This window comes from Athene noctua, chromosome 4 (genome assembly GCF_965140245.1).
Source record: "Athene noctua chromosome 4, bAthNoc1.hap1.1, whole genome shotgun sequence".
Taxonomy (NCBI): domain Eukaryota; kingdom Metazoa; phylum Chordata; class Aves; order Strigiformes; family Strigidae; genus Athene; species Athene noctua.
The window spans coordinates 34,919,815-34,941,004 of NC_134040.1; the positions used below are offsets into that span (position 1 = coordinate 34,919,815).

The following is a 21,190-nucleotide window of genomic DNA, read 5'->3' on the forward strand; positions in this document are numbered from 1 at the left end:
TTGTTCCTGGGCGCTGTGGGGTTCTGGAGGATGCACACCCCCAACTACAGCCTGATTGTGAGCCCTCTCTACGATGTAACCCGTAAGAAGAACGATTTTGAATGGGGCCCTGAGCAACAACAATCCTTTGATCAATTTAAGCGGGAGATTGCCCAAGCAGTAGCCCTCGGGCCAGTCCGGGAAGGGCAGGAGGTTAAGAACATGCTCTACACCGCAGCTGGGGAGAATGACCCTACCTGGAGCCTCTGGCAGAGAGCACCTGGGGAGACCCGAGGCCGACCTCTAGGCTTTTGGAGCCGGGGATTCAAAGGCTCTGAAGCTAATAACATACCAACTGAGAAGGAGATACTGGCAGCGTACGAAGGAGTTCGGGCTGCCTCAGAAGTGGTCGGCCCTGAAACACAGCTCCTCCTGGCACCCCGACTGCCGGTGCTGGGGTGGAAGTTCAAAGGAAAGGCCTCCTCCACGCATCATGCAACAGATGCCACGTGGAGTAAATGGGTTGCGTTGATAGCACAACGGGCTCGAATAGGGAGCCCCAGCCGCCCAGGGATACTAGAGGTGATTACAAACTGGCCAGAGAGCAAAGATTCCAGGATGTCACCAGAGCAGGAGGTGACACGTGCTAAGGAGGCCCCACCATATAACGAGCTGCCGGATGAGGAGAAGCGATATGCCCTGTTCACTGGTGGGTCTTGTCGCATTGTGGGAAAACATCGATGATGGAAGGCTGCTGTATGGAGTCCCACACGATGGGTCACTGAAGCTGCTGAGGGACAGGGTGAATCGAGCCAATTTGCAGAGGTGAAAGCCGTCCAGCTTGCTTTGGATATTGCTGAGCGGGAAAAGTGGCCAAGGCTCTACCTCTACACCGACTTGTGGGCAGTGGCGAATACCCTGTGGAAATGGCTGCAGCAATGGAAGCAGAACAACAGGCAACATAAGGGTAAAACCGTCTGGGCTGCTGAAGTATGGCAGGACATTGCAGTCCGTGTGGAAAACCTCGTTGTGAAGGTGCGCCATGTGGATGCCCATGTACCCAAGATTCGGGCCACTGATGAACATTGGCACAACCAGCAGGCAGACCAAGCTGCTAAGATTAGAGTGGCTCAGGTGGACTTGGACTGGCAGCACAGAGGTGAAGTGTTCATAGCCCGGTGGGCCCACGAGACCTCGGGCCACCAAGGTAGGGATGCAACATACAGGTGGGCTCGAGATCAAGGGGTGGACCTCACTATTGACACCATTGCAGAGATCATCCACGGATGTGAGACGTGCTACAATCAAGCATGCCAAGCGGGTGAAGCTCCAGCGGAATGGAGAGCAATGGCTGAAATATAGATGTGGAGAGGCCTGGCAGATCGACTACATCACACTGCCACAGACCCGCCACAGGAAGCGCCACGTGCTCACAATGGTGGAAGTAACCACTGGATGGTTGGAAGCTTACCCAGCACCCAACGCCACCGCAATGTGCTCTCCGGTCCCAGCAAAGCTTAAACCTTCACAGGCTGAAATCTTGTTCTATAGGTTCGTATTATATCTTACTTCGCTAAGCTAAAAACCTCATGGATATCTGATGAATCATCTGTATTTCAGTACGTGGATATTACATTTAAGTGGTTTCTTTAGTATTGTTTTTGATAAGCAACAAATTGAGATCTGCTGCATCATTTCTATGCCCTCTTTTTAATCTCATCATTCTTTGGTAAAGAATAATTCTAGAACTCTAGTTAGCCTTCCAGTATTGGTCTCATTAATGCAGCATGGTGGTGGTTTTTGCCATAGCCTGGATTAGGTTTTGGAACAATTTGGATGAATTTTACCCTATGGTAAAGTGGCATCTAATCAGAATTTTAAAAGAAAATGTATTGTGGGCCTTATGTAATTAAATCAAGGAGTATATGACAATTAAATCATGGCCTATAGCTTGTCTGTGGAGTATCATTCCCCTGTGCCTGCTGTCTTACAGAATAGGTGCTTTTGTTTTCCTGTTCCTTTTGACTGCATTAGAAAATTTGTTCAAATGGCCCAGTAGTGTAACATGTTACCATTCTGCAAGTATCATCAACCCTTTTATAAGAGGGAAAGCATTACAGAAAAGGTAAGAGACTTGATCAAGGATGTAAGAAGCAGTCACTGTCAAGATTAGTGTTAGAACAGTTCTTAAATGTCACTACTGTTGCTGATAATTGTTCCATTCCTCTTCATTGTGAGAGGTCACAGCTGTTCTTCATTTTAAAGATAGCCACCAGTGTGTTGACTGCAAAGCTCTTAATACAATAAAGCTCTTATAGCTTTGTTTTAGTGGTAAAATCTTATCTAATACACTTACTGCAAGTTGGGCCCGATGAAAGTAACTACCCTGAGATTACTGTTCTATGCACTTTGGTATACAGAGTAGTCAAGAGGAAGGTGTATACATATTAAATAAGATTCATATCTTCACTGTTCTTAAAACCATTTCTTCATCAAAATCATTATGCCCAAGACATAAGCAACAGTAAAAGCTCAGAAAGGGAAATATCCTTCCTTTTAGTCACAGTCAGGCACTGTTTAGAAAAAGAGTCAGACTTTCATCACCATCATGACCAAGAGTTTAAAAATGCCTGAGAGGCATCTGAAACAAATGTGAACTTCCTCTGAAGGGTGAATGGCTGGTTTGGTGTTTTCTATCAGCCTCTTAAAACCCTCTCCATGTGTGAGTGGACATTGTTTCCTCTTGGGTATGCACAGTTAAACCTTAATACACTGTCAGTGCAAGTCACTTTGTGCAAGGGGCACTAGTATGAGTAATGAGTGGAGTTTCACAACAGGGTGTAGTTAGCACAGAGAACAGTCCTTGTAGGAAGAAAAAAATCTTGTTCTAAATTAAGGCTGTAGTCTGCAAGAGGGACAGAGTCAACAGTTATCAAAGCTATGGAACTCTGAATTCATTATATCAATTGACCCTTATCTTTTTCTACCTCATAGAATTCTATATATAGACACCCAAAATAACTATAAATGTGATAGTTTTCAGGAGTGTTTTTAAGAAAAAAAGTAACTTGCCTGTAGACCAGAAACAGTCCAGCTGTGACAGCACAAAATTCCATATTTACTCATTTTCCGTACTAAAAAGCAAACATTAGCTGATGTGGAATTTTGTATTGATGTGACTATGCCACTTCCAGTGCCCGATCTTACTTGTTTGAAGGTACTCTCAGATCCTGATTTCATGGTGATTTAACCTAGATTTACTTCATGTTAGCCAATATCAGAATCTGGCTGATACATCTGTTTTCTAACACGCGTTCTCTGCAACCATTTAGTAGAGTAGCACCAGATGATAAAGAATTGTCCTTGGCAAAGCATGTAAACTGGAGGAGGAAATTAAATAGTCTGAGTCTGATCCTGTACATGACTTCATACTCAAATGGAAACAACATTTGGTTGTTGTGAGGATTAACAAATCAGTCCTTGTAAAAATATATATATGCATATATAAAGAGGTAGCTTCAGCTGACTTCAAATTTATGAAAAATTATGTAACAGTAGGACTAAATCTATTGAAACTTCATCGGTCAGAACTTATCTAACAAACTCTGTTTCATATGTGCTTGATCTATGATTTATCTCTTAGAGCAGTCCATGGGATTGTATTTTATGCTGAGTAGATACTGTTTGAGAAATAGAATTATTTTCATAGTTTTCAGACTCAAAAATGGAAATAGAACACTTGCCTGTGTTACAGTTTTTTTGTTTCTGGCTTCAGCTAAATGAGTTACTAATGCAATAAGGAACTGTATTGCAGGTATGGATACTACCAAATTACTCATCTGTTGCAAGCCTTGTACGTTAACTTTTTACATAAAACCAAACCAAGATTAATTTGAAAGTTTCTTTTACCTTTGCATCACTGTACTAATACACATAATTTATTTTCTTTATCAATATTTTCTGTATCAGAATTACTGATATTTTGGACTAGAATATGGTGAAGCAAACCTGAGACCAATAAAAATAGCTTTTACAGAAGTGAAGTTTTCATCTGCTATTGCTTTATATGTATGAAGAAAAAACACATAAAAGAATAAAGTTCAAAAGCCTCTTAGCTGTTGTTCTATCAAAAAGTTTATGTATTTTACTGAGCAGAGGCATCAATTTTTAAACTATGAATGTCAATCTATCAAAGCAATGTGTTTTTAAATAAAACTCAACTATAAAATTTATCAACATAAACACTGTAATTATGGTCCATAGGCAGAGAGTTGAAAAAATTGTTTTTAAGACTAAAGATTATGATTCTGTTCAAATACAAATCAAACATGAGGTCATATGAAAGAAAGAAGGCTGAATACTGAGTCAAAGCTGAATAAATTTTTGTCTGGTAAAGGAAACCGAAATACTGCTTTACTAGAGCTTTTAAATACCTCTAAAAACCCGATAAAGTTAATTAGCTCAATGGCTTCATATTAAAGTTTAAGCCACAGATGGGGTGCTTTCTTACAGCTAGGATATCAAAAACCAGAGTGTAAGTTACATCTTTACTGTAGTCTGCCTGCTAAGAAAACCATACTGAGAGCTCTCAGTTTTAGGAAAACTGCAAGGACAAGAAAGAGTGTCTGTCAAAAGAGTAAAACATACTGTACCTGTCCACACTAAGGGCACAGAGATTCAGGACTGTGATTCCCACCGATGCCTTCTGTATAAAGGGAAGGAATTTGCAAAGAAACTGTCCAAATTCAGAATCTCCAAAAGGCCATTTCTGAGCAAGGAGCTAAAGAGAAGATATAAACTGATCAGAATATTTAAACAGTAACTTAGCAATAAGTTGCTAATTTTGCAATTAGCAAAACTGTAACAATTGTGATTATCTCTTGTCTTAGACACAGAACTATAGAAGCACAGAGGGTGAAAGTTCTTAGGTGTTGACATTGTACTGTTGTAATAGTAACTTGCACTGTTAAAAGATTTTTGATTATTGTGATTCCACCACCAGTAGGGACTAATGAAAATCTAACTCAACCTTGTCATACATGGTTGCAATTACCAAATGTCCCAAAACCAAACAGTCAAAGCATTAATTCACAGTTCATGATGAAATATCTCAGAGCCAAATACTCATGCTGCACGCAAGTAGATTATTGTAATTGTAAATGTACCACTATGCAACTCATGACAGTGTTCACTGCCAGATTCTTAAGTGTGTGGAGAAAATATTGTAACTACATAATTTGTTCCATATTATGTTTTAAGGGACTAGCATCATACATACATGTGGGCTGTACTACGAGGCAACAGAAAAGCATCCATTTGGAAAGACGTGAATGAGTGGCTGGGGTTTAGATTAGTATTGCCAAGGACGCGTTTACATAACAGACAAGAATATATTGATTCATGTGAATACTTGTGAATAATAAGCGTGTAAGCAGTAAGCTTTCTAGCTGTAACATTAAAGCTTTGAACAAGTATACACACAAAATACAGAATACAAAATTATTCAGGACAATCAAATCTACAACTGGCTGCACAGTCACAGAAGATCTCCCTTTGCTGGGTGCCTGGCAGTAAAATGGCAGATTGCGTTCAATGTAATTAAATATAGTAAGTGAAAAATTATTAAGTCCATACAAAGTACTGAGGTCTAACTTTGCTCATACCACTCGAGAAAGCGATCTTACAGTTACCATGAATAGTTTTTCTGAAAACCGAAGTCACTAAACTTTCTCACCAGAAGACACTGTCATTTTGTTAATCTTCTTCCCTAAGTCTCTGGCACTGAGCCTTTGTCAGGGGTCAGATACTCAACAAGAGGTAAGAGGAGTTCTTTTTATGATATAGTCCAGCAGTTCTTATGCTTTATCAATTCTGTTAAAGTGGTTGTGTAATAGAAAGCATTAGGTTTGAAATAAAAATAACAAGTGCTTGAGCCAGATATGTAACTTTGTCAACAACCTAGTGGGTGTTGTATCCCCTAAATAAACAGGGGGCACATTTTTAAAGACAGTAATAATAATTGTCTTACTGGATAATTACCTAATTATTACTACTGTGCAGTCATTGGATTTATATGAAGCCTTACTGAACAAAGGCTAGCTCACAGAATATTTTGATGGTACTGTTTAAATTTGGAAATGTTTTTATTTGCTTCAGAGGAAGACAGCAGATGATACACTACGGGGTAACAATAATAAGCCAACCCCAAACTTCTGAAAGCTTCTAAAACCTAATTTTGATGAATTTTTGAAGGTAGACAGATCCAGACCTGGGACTGTTTTATGAAACTAAAATAGATTCAAACTTCACAACAATTTTATTTTCAAGTGCATAGGATGGAGATTAACTGGTGGCATAACAAGCATTTCCAATAAACACAGTATGTGTGATGTGATGTTCCTGGCTAGAGCACAGAATGGAAAAAAGAAAACAAGGAACCATACTTCAATCTGCACAAATGACTGACGCCATTGCATTCTCATGAAAAAAATTAGTCATAAACACAACTTATGAATCATGTATTTGTAAGATTTTTATAGGTAAAACTGAACAAAGATTATATAGTGTTTGGTGTATGATTAAATCAGCAGAAATTTGAATTGTTGTTTTCAGAGGTTACTTTCTTGCAGACCTGTTCTGCCAGGCCACCTTCATACTTAGGCAGACTTCTTTACTTACAGTCAGTTCACATTTTGAGAGTTATCTTTGCAATCACAAGGACTAGACATTTTTTTCAGTAGAAGCTTACGCTCTGGAACACACTCATCTAGTAAGAGTGGGTGGATCCTGTCTGTAGAATTAGAAAACCAAATTTTGGTTGTAGCTCAGGACCGTAAGTATTCAAAGTAAACATTTTATTTCTATTTAAATTACCGTTAAATTGAAACATAGTAATAATCACTACCTTAACAATATAAATGTTAGCTATGGGGAGTTAAAATTCACATCTGTCTATCTCAGTTAAGGTAGGAGTTACCTTTCTGTGTTCTCACAGCACTTCGCTGTAGAGTACAGGATGTTTGTCACTGAATGACAGATTTGTCGGAAGTCATAATCTCTTTAGAGTCAGTCCTGATCTGACTTTTCCACATCCCCTCACCATTCATCACAATGCTAAATTACTTGTGCTCATTTTCCCCAAGTAATACCTTGAAAATGCTGGAAGCATTTATGTACTACATGCTGCCTGAGTCTCTCTAGGACCATATTAATATTGTCATTTGGTTACTTGTATTTCAAGAAAGATTTTTAACAATTCATAGCTTTCAGCCCACTAGGTGTTAATACTACGAAGCAAACTTACGTGTATGCTCATTAAATAGGAAAGGGATCTCTTAGGCATTATATTTTTACTGGATTATTTTTTCTCTACAGCTGAATATTAAAATGAGATTTCTCAACTTAAGCTGTAGTATCAGTCCAAGTTTTTCTACTCACTATTTCTTGAGAGTGTTAGAATACCATATAAATGTGGATCCATTTGCTCTTGTTTTTTTCCTATATATTGCTGTGTTTTCTGGCATATTGAGAATTCTCGCCTTCTTCAATGAGAGCTGAGCATCTTATTTACCATCAAGACCACAGCAGAGAAAATGTGAGCACCTTTGCAATGGTATTCCAGTTTAGGACAGTCATATTTGATGAAAGCAAATCCCCCTTGTGCCAGCAGGCTAGGGAACGGATCACTAGGATTGGTGATTTACGTACTGTCAGTACCTTCCATAACAGAGTTAACGAAATTATACCTGCAAGCTCTGATTTTTAGAGACTGAATGAAATACATTGAAAGCTCCAGCAGAATAATTTTCTAGATAGATTCATAATATTATAGCAAATATTTGCAGGGCATACCTTCGCCTTTTGCCTGAAACTCTTGCATGAGGCTTTAGTTTATGTCAGAGCTGCAGAAAAAAATGTGGGAAAAAGAAGGGGCAGTCTGAATCCATGGTAATTCTCCAACCAGTTGTAGTCACATGGAATTTCAGCTCCAGACTCTTGTCTGGGTTTTGGTAAAATCAGAATAGTTTTCAGGAACCGCTGGGTGAAGGCTAAATTATAAAATGGCATTGCCAGGAAAAAGAGGCCCTAGCAGATTTTGTCAATCCCCTGTGCCAACCAGAGCCCCCAAACTGATTTATCATTACAGATCATGCTTTAAAAGGCAACTGAAAGATAGCCACCTATTCATTTATGTGCACTGATGGTAGCTGTAGCATATACCCAGCAACAGAAATGAACAAGTACTTTGTAGTGACTGTGAAACTCTGTTACTACAAGGCAAGTATTAGCTTCAAAAAGAAAAGTGTTGTACTTGAAAAAGGTTCACTAACTCATTACTCACAGGGAAGCTTTATCATGGTTCCAGCATGTACACATCTTCCCTGTACCCCAGGAAGCTCTCCTTTTTTAAGATTAAAAGTATTTTATTCCTTTTGTTTCTCAAACCTTTCCACTAATTTAAGTAACATCAGTACCAAATCATTAGACATTCTTTTCAAGTTGATTTTAATCAAAATCACTGGGATCAGAATTAAGTTACTTGATTTTTAAAATTAACTTTGCAATCATTTCCATGAGTATACTCCCTTATCATTCCACATCAGCTATGCATTCATTACTTCCCCTTGGATCAGGTGCCAGTTTTTTTCTTCTGTAGATATTTTTAGTCAGCAAAACTGATCCTGTCCTTGGTTATACTAATTTCACATCAAAACAAGTCCATTGCCCTTTGTTCTGCCCTAGAAGGGTACAGAAACTTCAGAGGAAAATAACACATTTATTTTGTATTAAAAAAATGGGCCCAGGAATTTAATTCAATTAGTCCTGATTTACTTAGATACAATATAAGAACTGGAACTACTGGCTCTGCTCTTCTAGTACTTTTGCATGTTTTAATATCAAGGCACAAGGATTGGAGGAATTAGGCTGATTATCCCAACTTGTATCTCAGTTCTCCATGAGTTGGTCAAACGGATTGTGCTTTTGCAAACGCCCTCACAAAATCTCTGAGGTTTCAAAATAAGACACGCAGCAAAGGAAATGCACTTTTCCCCTTGTGCAGTTTACAGTTTAGGAGTGTTTCATACAGATTGACTGTGGTGCAATTCCTGAGCAACAAGAGTGTATTCAACAGGACATTTTTACACTGAAATCAGAAACCAAGATTTCAAAGTTCTACTGTTGGTCTTAAAAAGCCTCACCAAAGTGACCAGACGGCCACAGCTTCCTTGAGCATCCCCCCTTCTCTGCTGCTTTATATGGCCTCTCTGCCCTGACACTGCAGCTTGAAACAAACAAGAGAGCAGCACTGAGAACATTCCTTTGGAATGATTTTTAAATGTCACTCAGTTGATTTTATTCTACTGCTGTTGCTATTTTCTAACCCCCATTAGTATGCTAACTGTTGTACAAAACATAAAGTCCCACTGCGCATCCCAAGCAATTTATATATAGTCTAAAGGAGAGAACATTATAATCCAACCACAGGAGTATTCACTGGTACATGCTCATGTGCATTCACAGTGTTTATCTAATATTGGGCTGATACTGTGTGTTTACAGGCAGATGATAACCCTGGAGCTCAGCCCAAAATAGATGGACTGGGTTAGGGTTTGGAAATGAACCGGTTCTGAGGTGCTCTGTAAAAACTTCTTTAGTTCAACAGCTACGTGTCAGGAGGTCCTCTCTCTCTGCCACATGGCCTTGAGGATGAAAGCAAAGGTTTCATACCTGCCCTTTCCTGCTTTGATCTCACCGTAGTGCTCTAGAGCCTTCCTCTTCCTGTATCTGCTTGAGACCATTGTTGTGCTGACACACAAGATCTGTTTCCCAGAAACTGAACAGATTGTGCTTGCCCCTCGTGTCACCCCCATGCAGGGTACTCCCCTGAGTCTTGTGGTATTTAAGTGTTCAGTAATGCTGATATCACAACCCTGGCAGCCAAGAGTTTCTCCTCCATCTTCAGCAGGACAAACAGAAATACCTTCTTTATTCCATGACTTTTTTTACACTTGTGTAGTAATGGAGAAAGGGACCAAACCAGAGGATTTCTGTTTGTCTAGATAATGTCTAGTATAAGTGACCAGCATCTCCTAACTGTGGAGTAGGAGTTAAAAAAACCCAGTGTATTCCAGGGTGATTTCCTTTCCTTGCAACATAGTTCAGAATGAAAGACAGGAGAAATTCCTCTGTTTTTGTCAGATCAGCACATTAAGGTTTTGTTTGTTTGTTTGTTTGTTTTTTGAGGCTAGTTTCCTCTAGGAGACATTGAGCTGTCTTGGTAAAGCTCTGTCTCAAGTTATGTTCTACAATTATGTATGCCCTTGTCTGCTTCAAGGCATGGGCCAAATATGGTACCTGGTGCTTTGGTTGGAATCCAGGTGGAATCTAACTGAACACAGACACGTTCAAGGTCTGTACTACTGAGCTGACTGCATGAAGTCACAAAAGATGATGATTCTTACTGAAATGTTCCTCCTGTCTCTGATCTGTAAGACTGGTTAGTTAGGAAGAAGGGTAGATTGAGTCTCTTACTTGTGGTATATTGATTGTGGTATTTTGATTCAGTGACTCAGCTGGGACTCTTCTGCCCCATGAAACTTCAGAGGAGAAGAATTCACTGCATGTTCTCAAGCCTTTTTCTTCTTCCTATCGCCCATATATCCCAGAAGGAATTGCACTGCAGGACAATCCTCATCCATTTCTTGCTTGGGACCAACACTGTTGGTCACCCCACATATGTAACCCAGCTGTGCTCCACCACTTTGCTGGAAAGAGGGAGAGATGTAAGAGTGAAGGAGAGAGAACACAGCCCATCCCTAGGTATTCCTTCCCTTCCCACTGCTGGAGTGAAAAGCTTCAACTTTGGGAAGGACAGTGAGTAGAAGAAAACTAGAGGGAAAGAAAAAAACAAGGCTAACTTTTATAATGCAGGGCACAAGATCAATATTGGGTATATCACAGTGACATGATAGTTCAGGCTTCTTCTAGCTTCAGTATCACTTGTTTTTTCCCTTATACTTAGTTTCATGATACTGCCATCGTAGGGAAGGCACACTGCATCTCTCCAACTGTTCTTTGTAGGAAATACATTCCTAATTTTACTACAACCAAGAACTGTCTCTTTTCCACTTTGGGTGGATAAAAGGACTGACTGTGTTTGTTTCTGGAAGGAAGAAAGGTTATGTGGGGATGCATGAGAGCCATCAAAGACATTTTTTCCACTGAATTGCCCTACCACAGCTTTTTCTGCTATTTTGCTCATCTTTGCCCAGCTGAGAAAGGGTAGAGGTAGCAGAGGGTCTCATGCCATTTCATGAATGCCTACAGTTTTCTCTTCCTGCTTAGGCAGCGATGGAAGGGAATGTATAGTTTTTACACAAGAGAAAATAGATTATTCTTCAAGAGATCCTAAAAGGTAAGAAAACAAATGCCCTGTTTTTGAAGGAGAACATTCTATCTCAACTAACTGGTAAAAAAATAGATCCAAAGTTTTACATTCTTGTTAAAATATTTGTATTTATCACAAAAATCTACTTAGTAGTAAAGCATTCCTAACAACTCTAGACATCTCCCCTGTGGTATTTTTGCTGTTTACAAATAGGATTAGGTTATTTTTTGTTGTTTGGTGGTATTGGCTGACTTCCCGTCCTTTTAGGTAGGCTGTTTCTCAAGCTGGGCTGCTCTTCTTCAGGGAAATGAACTGCAAGGTGTGCTTATGTGCATGGTGATTTGTTGAAAATAATTTTTTTCAATCCCTGGGCAAGATACTGCTTTTGTTATTCTTCCAGCCCTGTTGACTTTTGTGTGTTGCTAAAGAGAGTGACACAATTGCTAAGAAATTACTGCAGAACTGGTAAACCCTGGATGTGCACAATCAAAACAATTGCTTGTTATGTGTAGAGTTCAGCGGATTGAAAAATGAAGAGAGTGAACATACTAAAATATTCTGTTAAACCTAGAGTCTCTAGGTACTGTACAGTATTACATATCTACAGAACATCAAGGGAGGCATGAGATGTGAAATTGAAGATGAGGGAGGAGCTGCCTGTGCACTGAAGGGAACATATATCCCACTGCCCCAAAGTACAGCCATTAGTTAAAGGCAGAGTGGCTCTTGAACTAAGAACGAGAATATAAAACGTCTTCCTTAACTCCTACCTTGCTATGCACATTAAACACTTCCTGCTGGGAAGCTGTAGTCTGTAAATGGAGAGAACAAATTCCTGTTGGACTTCCCCTTTCATTTTGGGTAACTTCTGCCTTCAGGACTCAGTGATTAATTCCTATGCTACCTCTGTATTTCTTTTATGTGTGATCACTACATGGAGACATACACCCCAATAACAGGTCATGTTCTGAGCCAGTTACAGATTTCTGCATCACACTGGGCTACCAGTGCGCTGCTTCTTGGAATCACTGGTAAGAATTCAGTTGTTAAGCTGGTGGCATCAGAATTTCCTGCTAGTATATATATATAGAGAGAGAGAAAAATATATGCTGCACATATGACAAATTTTGCTTTGAAAGGGGTGTTTCTTTTCTAAGTACACTTAACTTTATGTGTGCTGTGGGCTTGGCCTTATGCTCCTTTGGCAGAAAGCAGTTAACTACTGTGGGGGTCACTTGCTCTATGAGCCTACAGGATCAGTGCCAGTGTGTTTAATTATCATCCTTGTGTATGTGCAATATTAATTCTGTCAGTAAAGGTAATCTGATATGCCAAATAATTTGAGATTTAGAGGGACTGGTCTAACACTTACGCATTTGCTCCAATGTTGAAAAACATCCATGACTGCAAATGCCTGAGCTAAGTCTTCCTTTACTGAAGACAAAATGGCTGAAGATGTTTGCTTACTGCTAGCTACCTTTTATATTTCGACTCATAATGTTCTAGGTGGACTGCTCAGATTTATGTGCTGTTGCATCTAAGGTAAGCATGAATAGCAACTTACTAACAAAAAAGCTTAGTTTATTAAAGAAAACATCATCTTCTTGAGCTGTTTGAGCAGTGGATGCTCTTGCTTCTTTTCTGGGTAGATGTCTTTCACTTTAAATAGTAAAATAAATAGGAAAATGTTTGTTACTCACATTTAAAGAAACAGGTTAAAAGCTGGCCAATTTGCTTCATCTATAGGCTAATGGTTTAAGGAGTTAAGCATATTAAGATGTAAGGCAGTATAATTTATGTCAATCCTACGTAGGTCAGTTTTCAAGAAACAGAACTCATTTAAACATTTTTCTCTAAATTGCATAAAAATGAAAGTAGAGACAGCTCAGTATTTCCCAATAACATAGTTAAAACTGAATTTTGCCATTCCAAAGGTCTAGGCCTTGGCCTAGAGTGTTTCTAGCTCCATGAGCTCAGGAAAGAGCTGTGCACAGCTTTTTCTGTGGAGAGCACCTGTTGTTCTTGCTGCTGCTCTGCTAAACTTTAGCCAGTGACAACAGCAGTCACAAAGGCTTTCCAGAGGTTTAATGCAGCCAAGACAATAGTGGTGCTATGGATATTCTGCTGCTGCCTATGTATAGCCTTAGAAAACCATCTAGTTTCTCTGTGGAAAGCAGTCCTCTAAGTTGTCATGCATTGCATCCAGTTTATTTGCTACGAACACACACAGCAGTGATGGGCACTGCAGCGAATGCAGCATCTTTCAGCTATGTGCTGTGCCACCTGGTACTAGAAAAGGAGGTATGACACCTGTCTCTTCTTCAGTGCCTTAATCCTACCTCTACAGCAGCATAAAACGTAGAAGTTGTGTTTCTCAATCTTCTTTTCACGCAAAGAAATTATTCTTACTGATTTGGAGGCTGTATGTTTTGACATCTTGAATGTCTGAGATGGGTGTGTTTTGGGTGAAGAGGAAATTGTTTGGGTCCAGGTGCTATAAACGTGATTGAAAAGGAAATTGTCTTAGTTTGGTCTATTAAGGCTGGATTTATAACTGGCACACTTCCTGTAAAACCCAATTTGTCTTAATATTGATTTGATACTACAGGTGGATATATTAGTGGTAATTAAGAGTAATGGGGCTTTAATACATCCAGAATATCTTCAGAGGAGGCTAGTGATTATTACTTATGTCTCAATCCATTTAACAAATTGCTAAGGGGAATCCACTATATAATTACAGTAATTGGAGAAAGTAAGGGGGAATTTTTGAGCCTACTGTACCATGAAGAAAGGATAAAAATGTCAAACACCTGTGACCATATCTTTAGCTGACATAAATTACTTTTTTTTTTTTCCCCCAGCATCACATCTTTGTCAATTGTGTAAATGCATATCTCAATTCTCCTGGGACCTTACATTTTCAATTACTATAATCTTATAGCTGCTTCTTCTTAAGGATTTGTAAAATGGATTTGAATATCAGTAACATTACCTACTTCTCTTCTGAAAGCAGTTTCAAAATAGTTAAAGCTACCTTATGTTTCAGGAAAGTGTTTATACCTATTTCTAATATTACATTATAATTGCATAGTATTACACATTTTGTTCTATATGATGCGGTCATCTTAAGACTGTATTATTGGTTATTTTAATATGCAGATGAATGCTTGTTTACTCTAATTGTGATTTCAGAGCTCTTTTGTCCTCCTAAAAATGAACATCTGACCTATGAGATATTAAGTGTTTGACACCATTTGTCTAACATGAGACTTTAATCCTAAAAGAAGCTTTAAAATGAAGTTCAGAAGTAAGTGTATAAAATACTTTAAAATTTAAACTTTAAAACAAAAATAAAACCACTTTGTTTTTCCTTATAAGCGTATCACTTCCACTTTCAAATTGTGATATTTCCAGTGGTTACCCTTCACATCATCGCTCAACAGGAAGGGCTAACTGGTGCCACTGATTGTAGGATCCCTGGTGACACAAACAGGTATGCCATTTAACAACCTTCAAAATCAACTCCTAACGTAAGCAGACATATTACTGAATGGTTTATATGAAATATAGACTATAAATAATAATAGAATTTCTTATCAGAAGTACTAGAGCTCCCTTATAAATTCTATAAATGCTTCCCTGTATCAGAATACATGCAGCTAACCTTATAAAACAAGATGGTTGTATATGGTAACTTTAAAGTCATTTATCTTGGAGGTTCAAGCACTCAAAAAATTACTAAAAGGTAGAATTATGCTTGTAAATGTGATTTTAATTCTGCCTTTTAACATGTGGGAATTGACATACATTGATGTGAAGGTGCTGCAGTTTCATTCCCAGCCTTTATCAAATATTTCTTTGCAGTACAGAAATAAATTTTCATATAGGCTAAAGTAATTTCATTTGTTCAGGACCACAGTTCAGCTCACCATATAAGATACAGCAAGGCAAGTAAACCTATAGAATGCCAAAGATGTGTCAGAAAATTGATAGAAAAAATGTAATGCAAGGGAATAAAGAGAATGTAAAAAATATCATTTGTTACTTCTAACTAAACTAAAGAATTTTCAGAAGACCATAAAAAGGCAATTCTGAAAAGCAAAATTAATTCCAGGTTTCACATGCTATTTTTTCTTAAAATTTCTTATCAGAAATACCACGAGAAGAACACTGCCTTAGCAATTATCCATAAAAACATCAGGATAATTTACCAGGGAGGAAACTGTAATGCATCATGGGAGATGCAGTCCAGCCTATGAGTCCAGATCACTAAGAATAATGAAAATATGCAGAACCCCAATGCCCTGTCCCATTAGGCATCCACACAGCTATGGAAGACAGGCAAATCTCAAATCAGGCAAAGGCTAATATTTCTCATCAACTTGTTAATTCAAAATACTCTATAGATATCTGCTATCTTATTAACAAATTATTTGATTTTCCAGGTGGAATATTGAAAAGTGGAAACTGGAATTTCCATTAAATCACATTCATTATTATTAACAGTCTTTATCCTCATTTCAAATTTATATTATATTAAAACCAGCTAAAGTTAAAAGACTTATCTGTCATTTATACTACTGGAAGATCAGAACCAGGTACTGCATTTTACTGTTGATAATATATCTCTGTACAAATGTAATGTATGCACATATACATATATTTAATACATTAATGAATTCAAATTTTTATGATTCTGTCCTATCAATACCTGCATTATAATGCAGGTCAATAGTTTAGATATCAATAGTTATACAGATACAAAATACATCTTTTCAAATCACTGTTCCCTTAATTTTAAAATTCAGTTTGAAAGCACAGGACACTGGTTATTAACAAGTTATGGATTAAAATGTGGTTTTTTTTTAAAACACATGTAAATAAAAGTTATGTTTACAGAATTTTTAAGGGCCAAAATCGTGAAGAATGGGTTTTTTCATTATATTACTTTGTGGTTTATTTACTAACAACCTTTTATTTACTCTATTTACTAAAAACCTTAAGTTTTTACTGAGAAAAGAAAGAAAAATTATAATACCCCATCAGCTATTGCACCTGTATACAATTCACAAAGATACAGATAGAAGCTTACAAAATTCTTTGACGATTTCCTAAATTAACCTCAGTGAGACGTAGTAAAAAATGGCTCAGTTCTGTTCATTCAAGTCTGTCCTGGAGTCATGCCAAGTTACATTAGCAAATATACATTGCATCAGAAAAAGCACTGTTTTATGGCTTTGTTTAATGAAAATGGAAAATAAAAAAACTGGGACAGGATAACTTCCTATTAGGTTAAAGAACTGCTGAGGATCCTTTTCATATTTTGACAAATCCAGGTGGGATTTAAGACTTCAAAAATGCTCTGTGATATAATTGATTTTACTAACTCTGGAATAATTTTGAGAATCTGCTATTAATGAATACTAAATTAAAACCTTAACACTCAATTTAACTGGTATAATTTCTCTCCATAAAGTCATAACATGAAGCCTGCAGATCACAGAGAGTATTTTCTGTAAAACCATGAAGAAACAATAGGATATTTCAAAAATAGAAACTAGTCCAATGCTGTATTTCCATCAAGGAGGTGAACATAAAAAGTCTTCCCTTTTAAATTTTTTTGCTAGCTGTAGTAGCTATACTAAATTAAGAGTTCCTGTGAAACACCCAAGGCCACTCTGGTTAAGAGCTACAAGCTACAGCATCTTTAAAAGGAGATATACTTTTTCTTTATGGAGGTGAAACCTGAGAACAAAAAGGAGTTGTATTTTTTCTAAAGTGGACTATTCATTGACAAAAGAGCACTACTTGGACAAGCAAGTAACAATAGAGAACAGACAGTGTAGTCGGAAAGAAACAGCAATTCGAATGTATTGATGTTGCACCCTACCTTGTAGACAATGATAGGAATATCAATGACAATATAGATAAGGTCTCCTAGTGCCAGGCTGGCTATCAGTGCATTCGGGCCATTCCTCATACACTTGTTCTGGTAAATGATCCTCAGCAGAGTTGCATTCCCAACCATTCCAACGATGAAAATAGCACAAGATACCACCGTGTTAATGTATTTAAAAGTTTCAGCAATCTTTGTCTGCTGGGAGCACTTGACAGTTTGGTTGGACACCAGGGGCTGTCTGGTGGTGAGGAGCATGCTGGATTCAATCCCTGAGAAAGTGGAAAGGTAGTTTCCCAAGTCACTCCGATTGGCAGCATATCTGTCAGAGCTGTCACTGAGGACAAATCCTGGAACCAGCAGCAGCAAGGAGACTCTTAAACACAAGGCTTCCATCCTCGAGTCCCAAAAGAGCAAATTCAGTGAGACAGGGTTTTTTCAGTATTTCAGTGAGACACTTCTCACTTCTTCACCTGCAGAGAAACAATAAGCAGAAACAGAAGAGAGAAACACAGAATCAATACAACAGGTAGACTCACACACATTGTTTCTCACTTAGGAAGGGTATTTGAATGTAGAGTCTCTACAGCACATACGTACAGACACCTGCTTATAATCACGGTGCTATTCTGAAATCTAGATTACCCACATTAACTGTCTGACAAAAGGCACACAAAAAATTCCATAAGTGATTGACACCTTATAAAAATGAGATCCCACAAAACCCTGTTAGTCTGAGACAGAATTTGTGTATGAATGGAAAAATAATGGTGAATGAAGTTCTGTTTTCAAATATAGTTTTGCAAGAAAAATGTACCAGCAGAGAGGCCTTGGAGATTGCTGAATGATATTTTAGCTAAAAGAAAAAGTTAACATTTTTTCTTTGAAAAATTTAGGTAACAGTACTGCATTCATAATTAAAGGTAGCCAATTTGTTAATTTTCTGAGTATTTTTGATATATTGCAACAAAGAGGCTGTATATTGTTTTTCTCTTACTTTATCATTACCTGGATGTCTGAAGACTGAGAATACATGTATTTCAGATCAAATTTTGGAGCAGATCCAAAGTCCCTAAATAACAGGAGGAAGACTTTTATAGTCTCAGGGTAGACCTCTGGCCAGGAAAACCCTTCAAACTTTATGTGTCATTTGGCTCTTGAATGTCATTGCAGCTCATATTCAGTACTTAGCCACGGCAAAGCTAATTAAAAAAATATAAGCTCTCTCAAAGAAAAAAATACTTGGTTCAGCATTCTAAGTAACAACTCATGACATTTCCAGGTAAGAAAGGACGCATCATAGCATTCTGTCCCTGTAAGTACAACTGCCTATGTGTAACCATCAGAGCTGGTACAGATACTACACCTCCAGGGAAACCAAAGAGGCCACTCAAGTCCATTTCCTTGAAGCCTCAGTTTAATTTAAGATACTTTTTTACACAGCTCGTATTTGCCAATAAGACAAAGTGCCGCAGTGTTGCCAAAAGAAGAGCAGAAAAGAGAGTATTTATAACTTTCTGATTTCTAGGGACTCACATGAAGGATTTGGGAGTATCTTTTTAAATAAATGAATCCTAATTTTGTTCCCTATGGGGCTATTAAGTCAGAGTTTATAGAAAGAAATTTACCAGAGAAAGAATGTGGGAGACAATGTACTGATAGGACTTCTGGACCCAGCCACAGTGTAAATATTTACTACTATTACTCTCGTCTGTTGGTGTGGTCTGTAGAAGTGTAAGTGTGTGTGTACCTGTATACATCAGCAAATGCAACGTTAACCTGAGTATTCCTGTCTGGCATGTAGCATGCTATCCCTCCCAGAGCAGAGATCCATATTTACACTCTTTTATGTTGGTATATTTGAGATGAGGATCTGACCAACTGTGCATTCCTATGCACTCGATTTTAAAGTTTAATATACTAAATAGTAAATCCTTTACTAAATGCTGGTTATGATGGTATCTCAAGGCAGTTAGCAACAGTTTGCATGATGTAAGTGCTTTCACTTTAGGTTTCTAGAATTAAATTAGAAACAACAGACATATTTGACTGTAACTCTTTTCAGGCAAGTATTAATGCTTTTATTATTTATTATGACTATGGTTCCCTGATTTACAAATGGAAAAACTGAATCACAAATGATTTAAATGACTTTCCCAAGTTCATGCTTGCCCAAGTAAATGTGATACAGCTATGAACAGAACCCACAGCCCTGTGCTTTAGTGATTGTATTCGTATCCTCCTCATTTAATGACATTTTCTTGTGAAAATTTGATATATGTGTATTATATGAAAACGGTGGTAGCATGGCAATCATGCAGCCAGCATGCAGAGCTAGGAACAAAATTGCCAATCACCATATCCTCCCTCTCCCAGACAAAACTTTCCATAAGAAATAAAACTAGAAAATTTTAATGTAATAGTTTCTAAGGATATTTCCTTACGGATTCCTGACCGTCCTTCACTCCCCTGTGCATATTTTCACAGTATTTGTTACAAAACAGAACATGCAAATTGCCTCATATAAGTAGCATACTAGTATCCATACTAACTTTTTGTAATAACGTATTCTGCTTTACATGTAATCTGAATACCTGGAGTGTGGGAGGTGGTTATGTTCATCTGGAGGCCACATGCATGTGCTGTGCCTGTGCTCCTACAGCACCGCAGAAGTAGCCGCAGATGCAGAGAACAAAACTAACTTGCCTGGGGTATCAAGACAGAAAAATTCCCGTGCCGAGATTCACAAGAGCCCATACTATTGGAAAGGAAATTGTTCCAAGTCTTAAAGGCAAGCTAAAACGTTAACAGGGATTAATCTGCCCAAAAGGCAGCTGAGATGTAAAGAGAAGCAAATAAACTTTGCCAGGGGACGAAAGCGCTGAAAGAAATACTGCCGACAAGGCGAATTTCTCCTGGTTGTCTCCCCCTCCAGCACAGCGAGCGCTCTTTGCTGCTGGGATAATTGCCTTAGATTTCTTCCTCGCACACTAGAGAAAACACTCTCCGCTTGTAACACTATCAAAAGATCAATTCCAACAGGCACTTGGCAAAACGGTACCGCCTCCCCTGCAGCCTACATAGAGCATCTGACGAGATGGGGAGACTGAAACTCTATTTAAGAATAGTTATCCCGAGCTGCCTTGTGCCTGTCTCCTGGTCTCCCCCTCTCTCTCTTTCTCTCTCTCTCTCTCTCTCTCTCACACACACACACACACACACACACGGACAGGCAGACAGACAGACACACACACACACACACACACACACACACACACGGACAGGCAGCCAGACACACAGCCAAACCCACAGCCACAGCCAGACACACACTCCCAGCCCCCGCGCTCCCAGGCAGGCACCCAGGGGCGCCCCCCCGTCACCTCAGCGGGCACCCAGGGGTGCCCCCCCCGCCACCCGGAGCGTGGGGAGCGGGGCTGGCAGCCCCCCGCCGCTCGGGCCGGGCCCCGCGCACTCACCGCCGCGCTCCGCGCTCCGCCCGCGCCGCCGGCTGCGGCCGTGGCTGCGGCTGCGGCTGCTCCTGCTGCTGCGAATTTCCTCCGAGTGGCTTTTCCCGGGGTAGTCCTACCAGATCCCGCGCCTCACTGGGTGGGATTGAAAATCTCCACCTCCGCTGAACCAGTCAAAGAGACCAGACGGACTGAAGAAGTCAGAGCGTCCCCTTCTTCTCTGCCCCCTCCCCCAATTAAAACAAACCTCCAGCCCAAACTGAGCCCCTGCCAATGTTAAACACAAAGGCTGCCTCCCGGGCACGGGGGAACACGGAGCTCTTTAACTGTTTCCTCTCTGAAATGGAGCGGCGCTGCTCCGCCGGACTCGTCCCAGCCCCAGCCCGGGGAAGCCGCCCCGGCCTCTGCCCGCTGGCGGCACACGGGGGCTCGGCGGGGATGTGTGTCCGAGAGGAC

General features: G+C 39.2%; 1 protein-coding gene across 2 annotated transcripts in view; it reads right to left on the reverse strand.

Annotated features, from left to right (window-relative positions):
- EDNRA (endothelin receptor type A) overlaps positions 1-20,955 on the reverse strand; it is a 40,414-nt gene extending 19,459 nt beyond the window's left edge. The window contains exons 1-3 of one of the 2 annotated variants that reach the window (XM_074904978.1): positions 20,744-20,955; positions 17,262-17,740; positions 4,632-4,759 (exon numbers count right to left, since the gene is read on the reverse strand). In XM_074904978.1, the coding sequence (XP_074761079.1) occupies positions 4,632-4,759; positions 17,262-17,663 (530 nt within the window). In that variant the 5' untranslated portion in view covers positions 17,664-17,740; positions 20,744-20,955. Of the gene's footprint in view, positions 1-4,631; positions 4,760-17,261; positions 17,741-19,861; positions 19,879-20,743 lie in introns of those variants that run through there. The other variant, XM_074904979.1, reaches the window with a different exon arrangement.
- Positions 20,956-21,190: the final 235 nt, after the last annotated feature.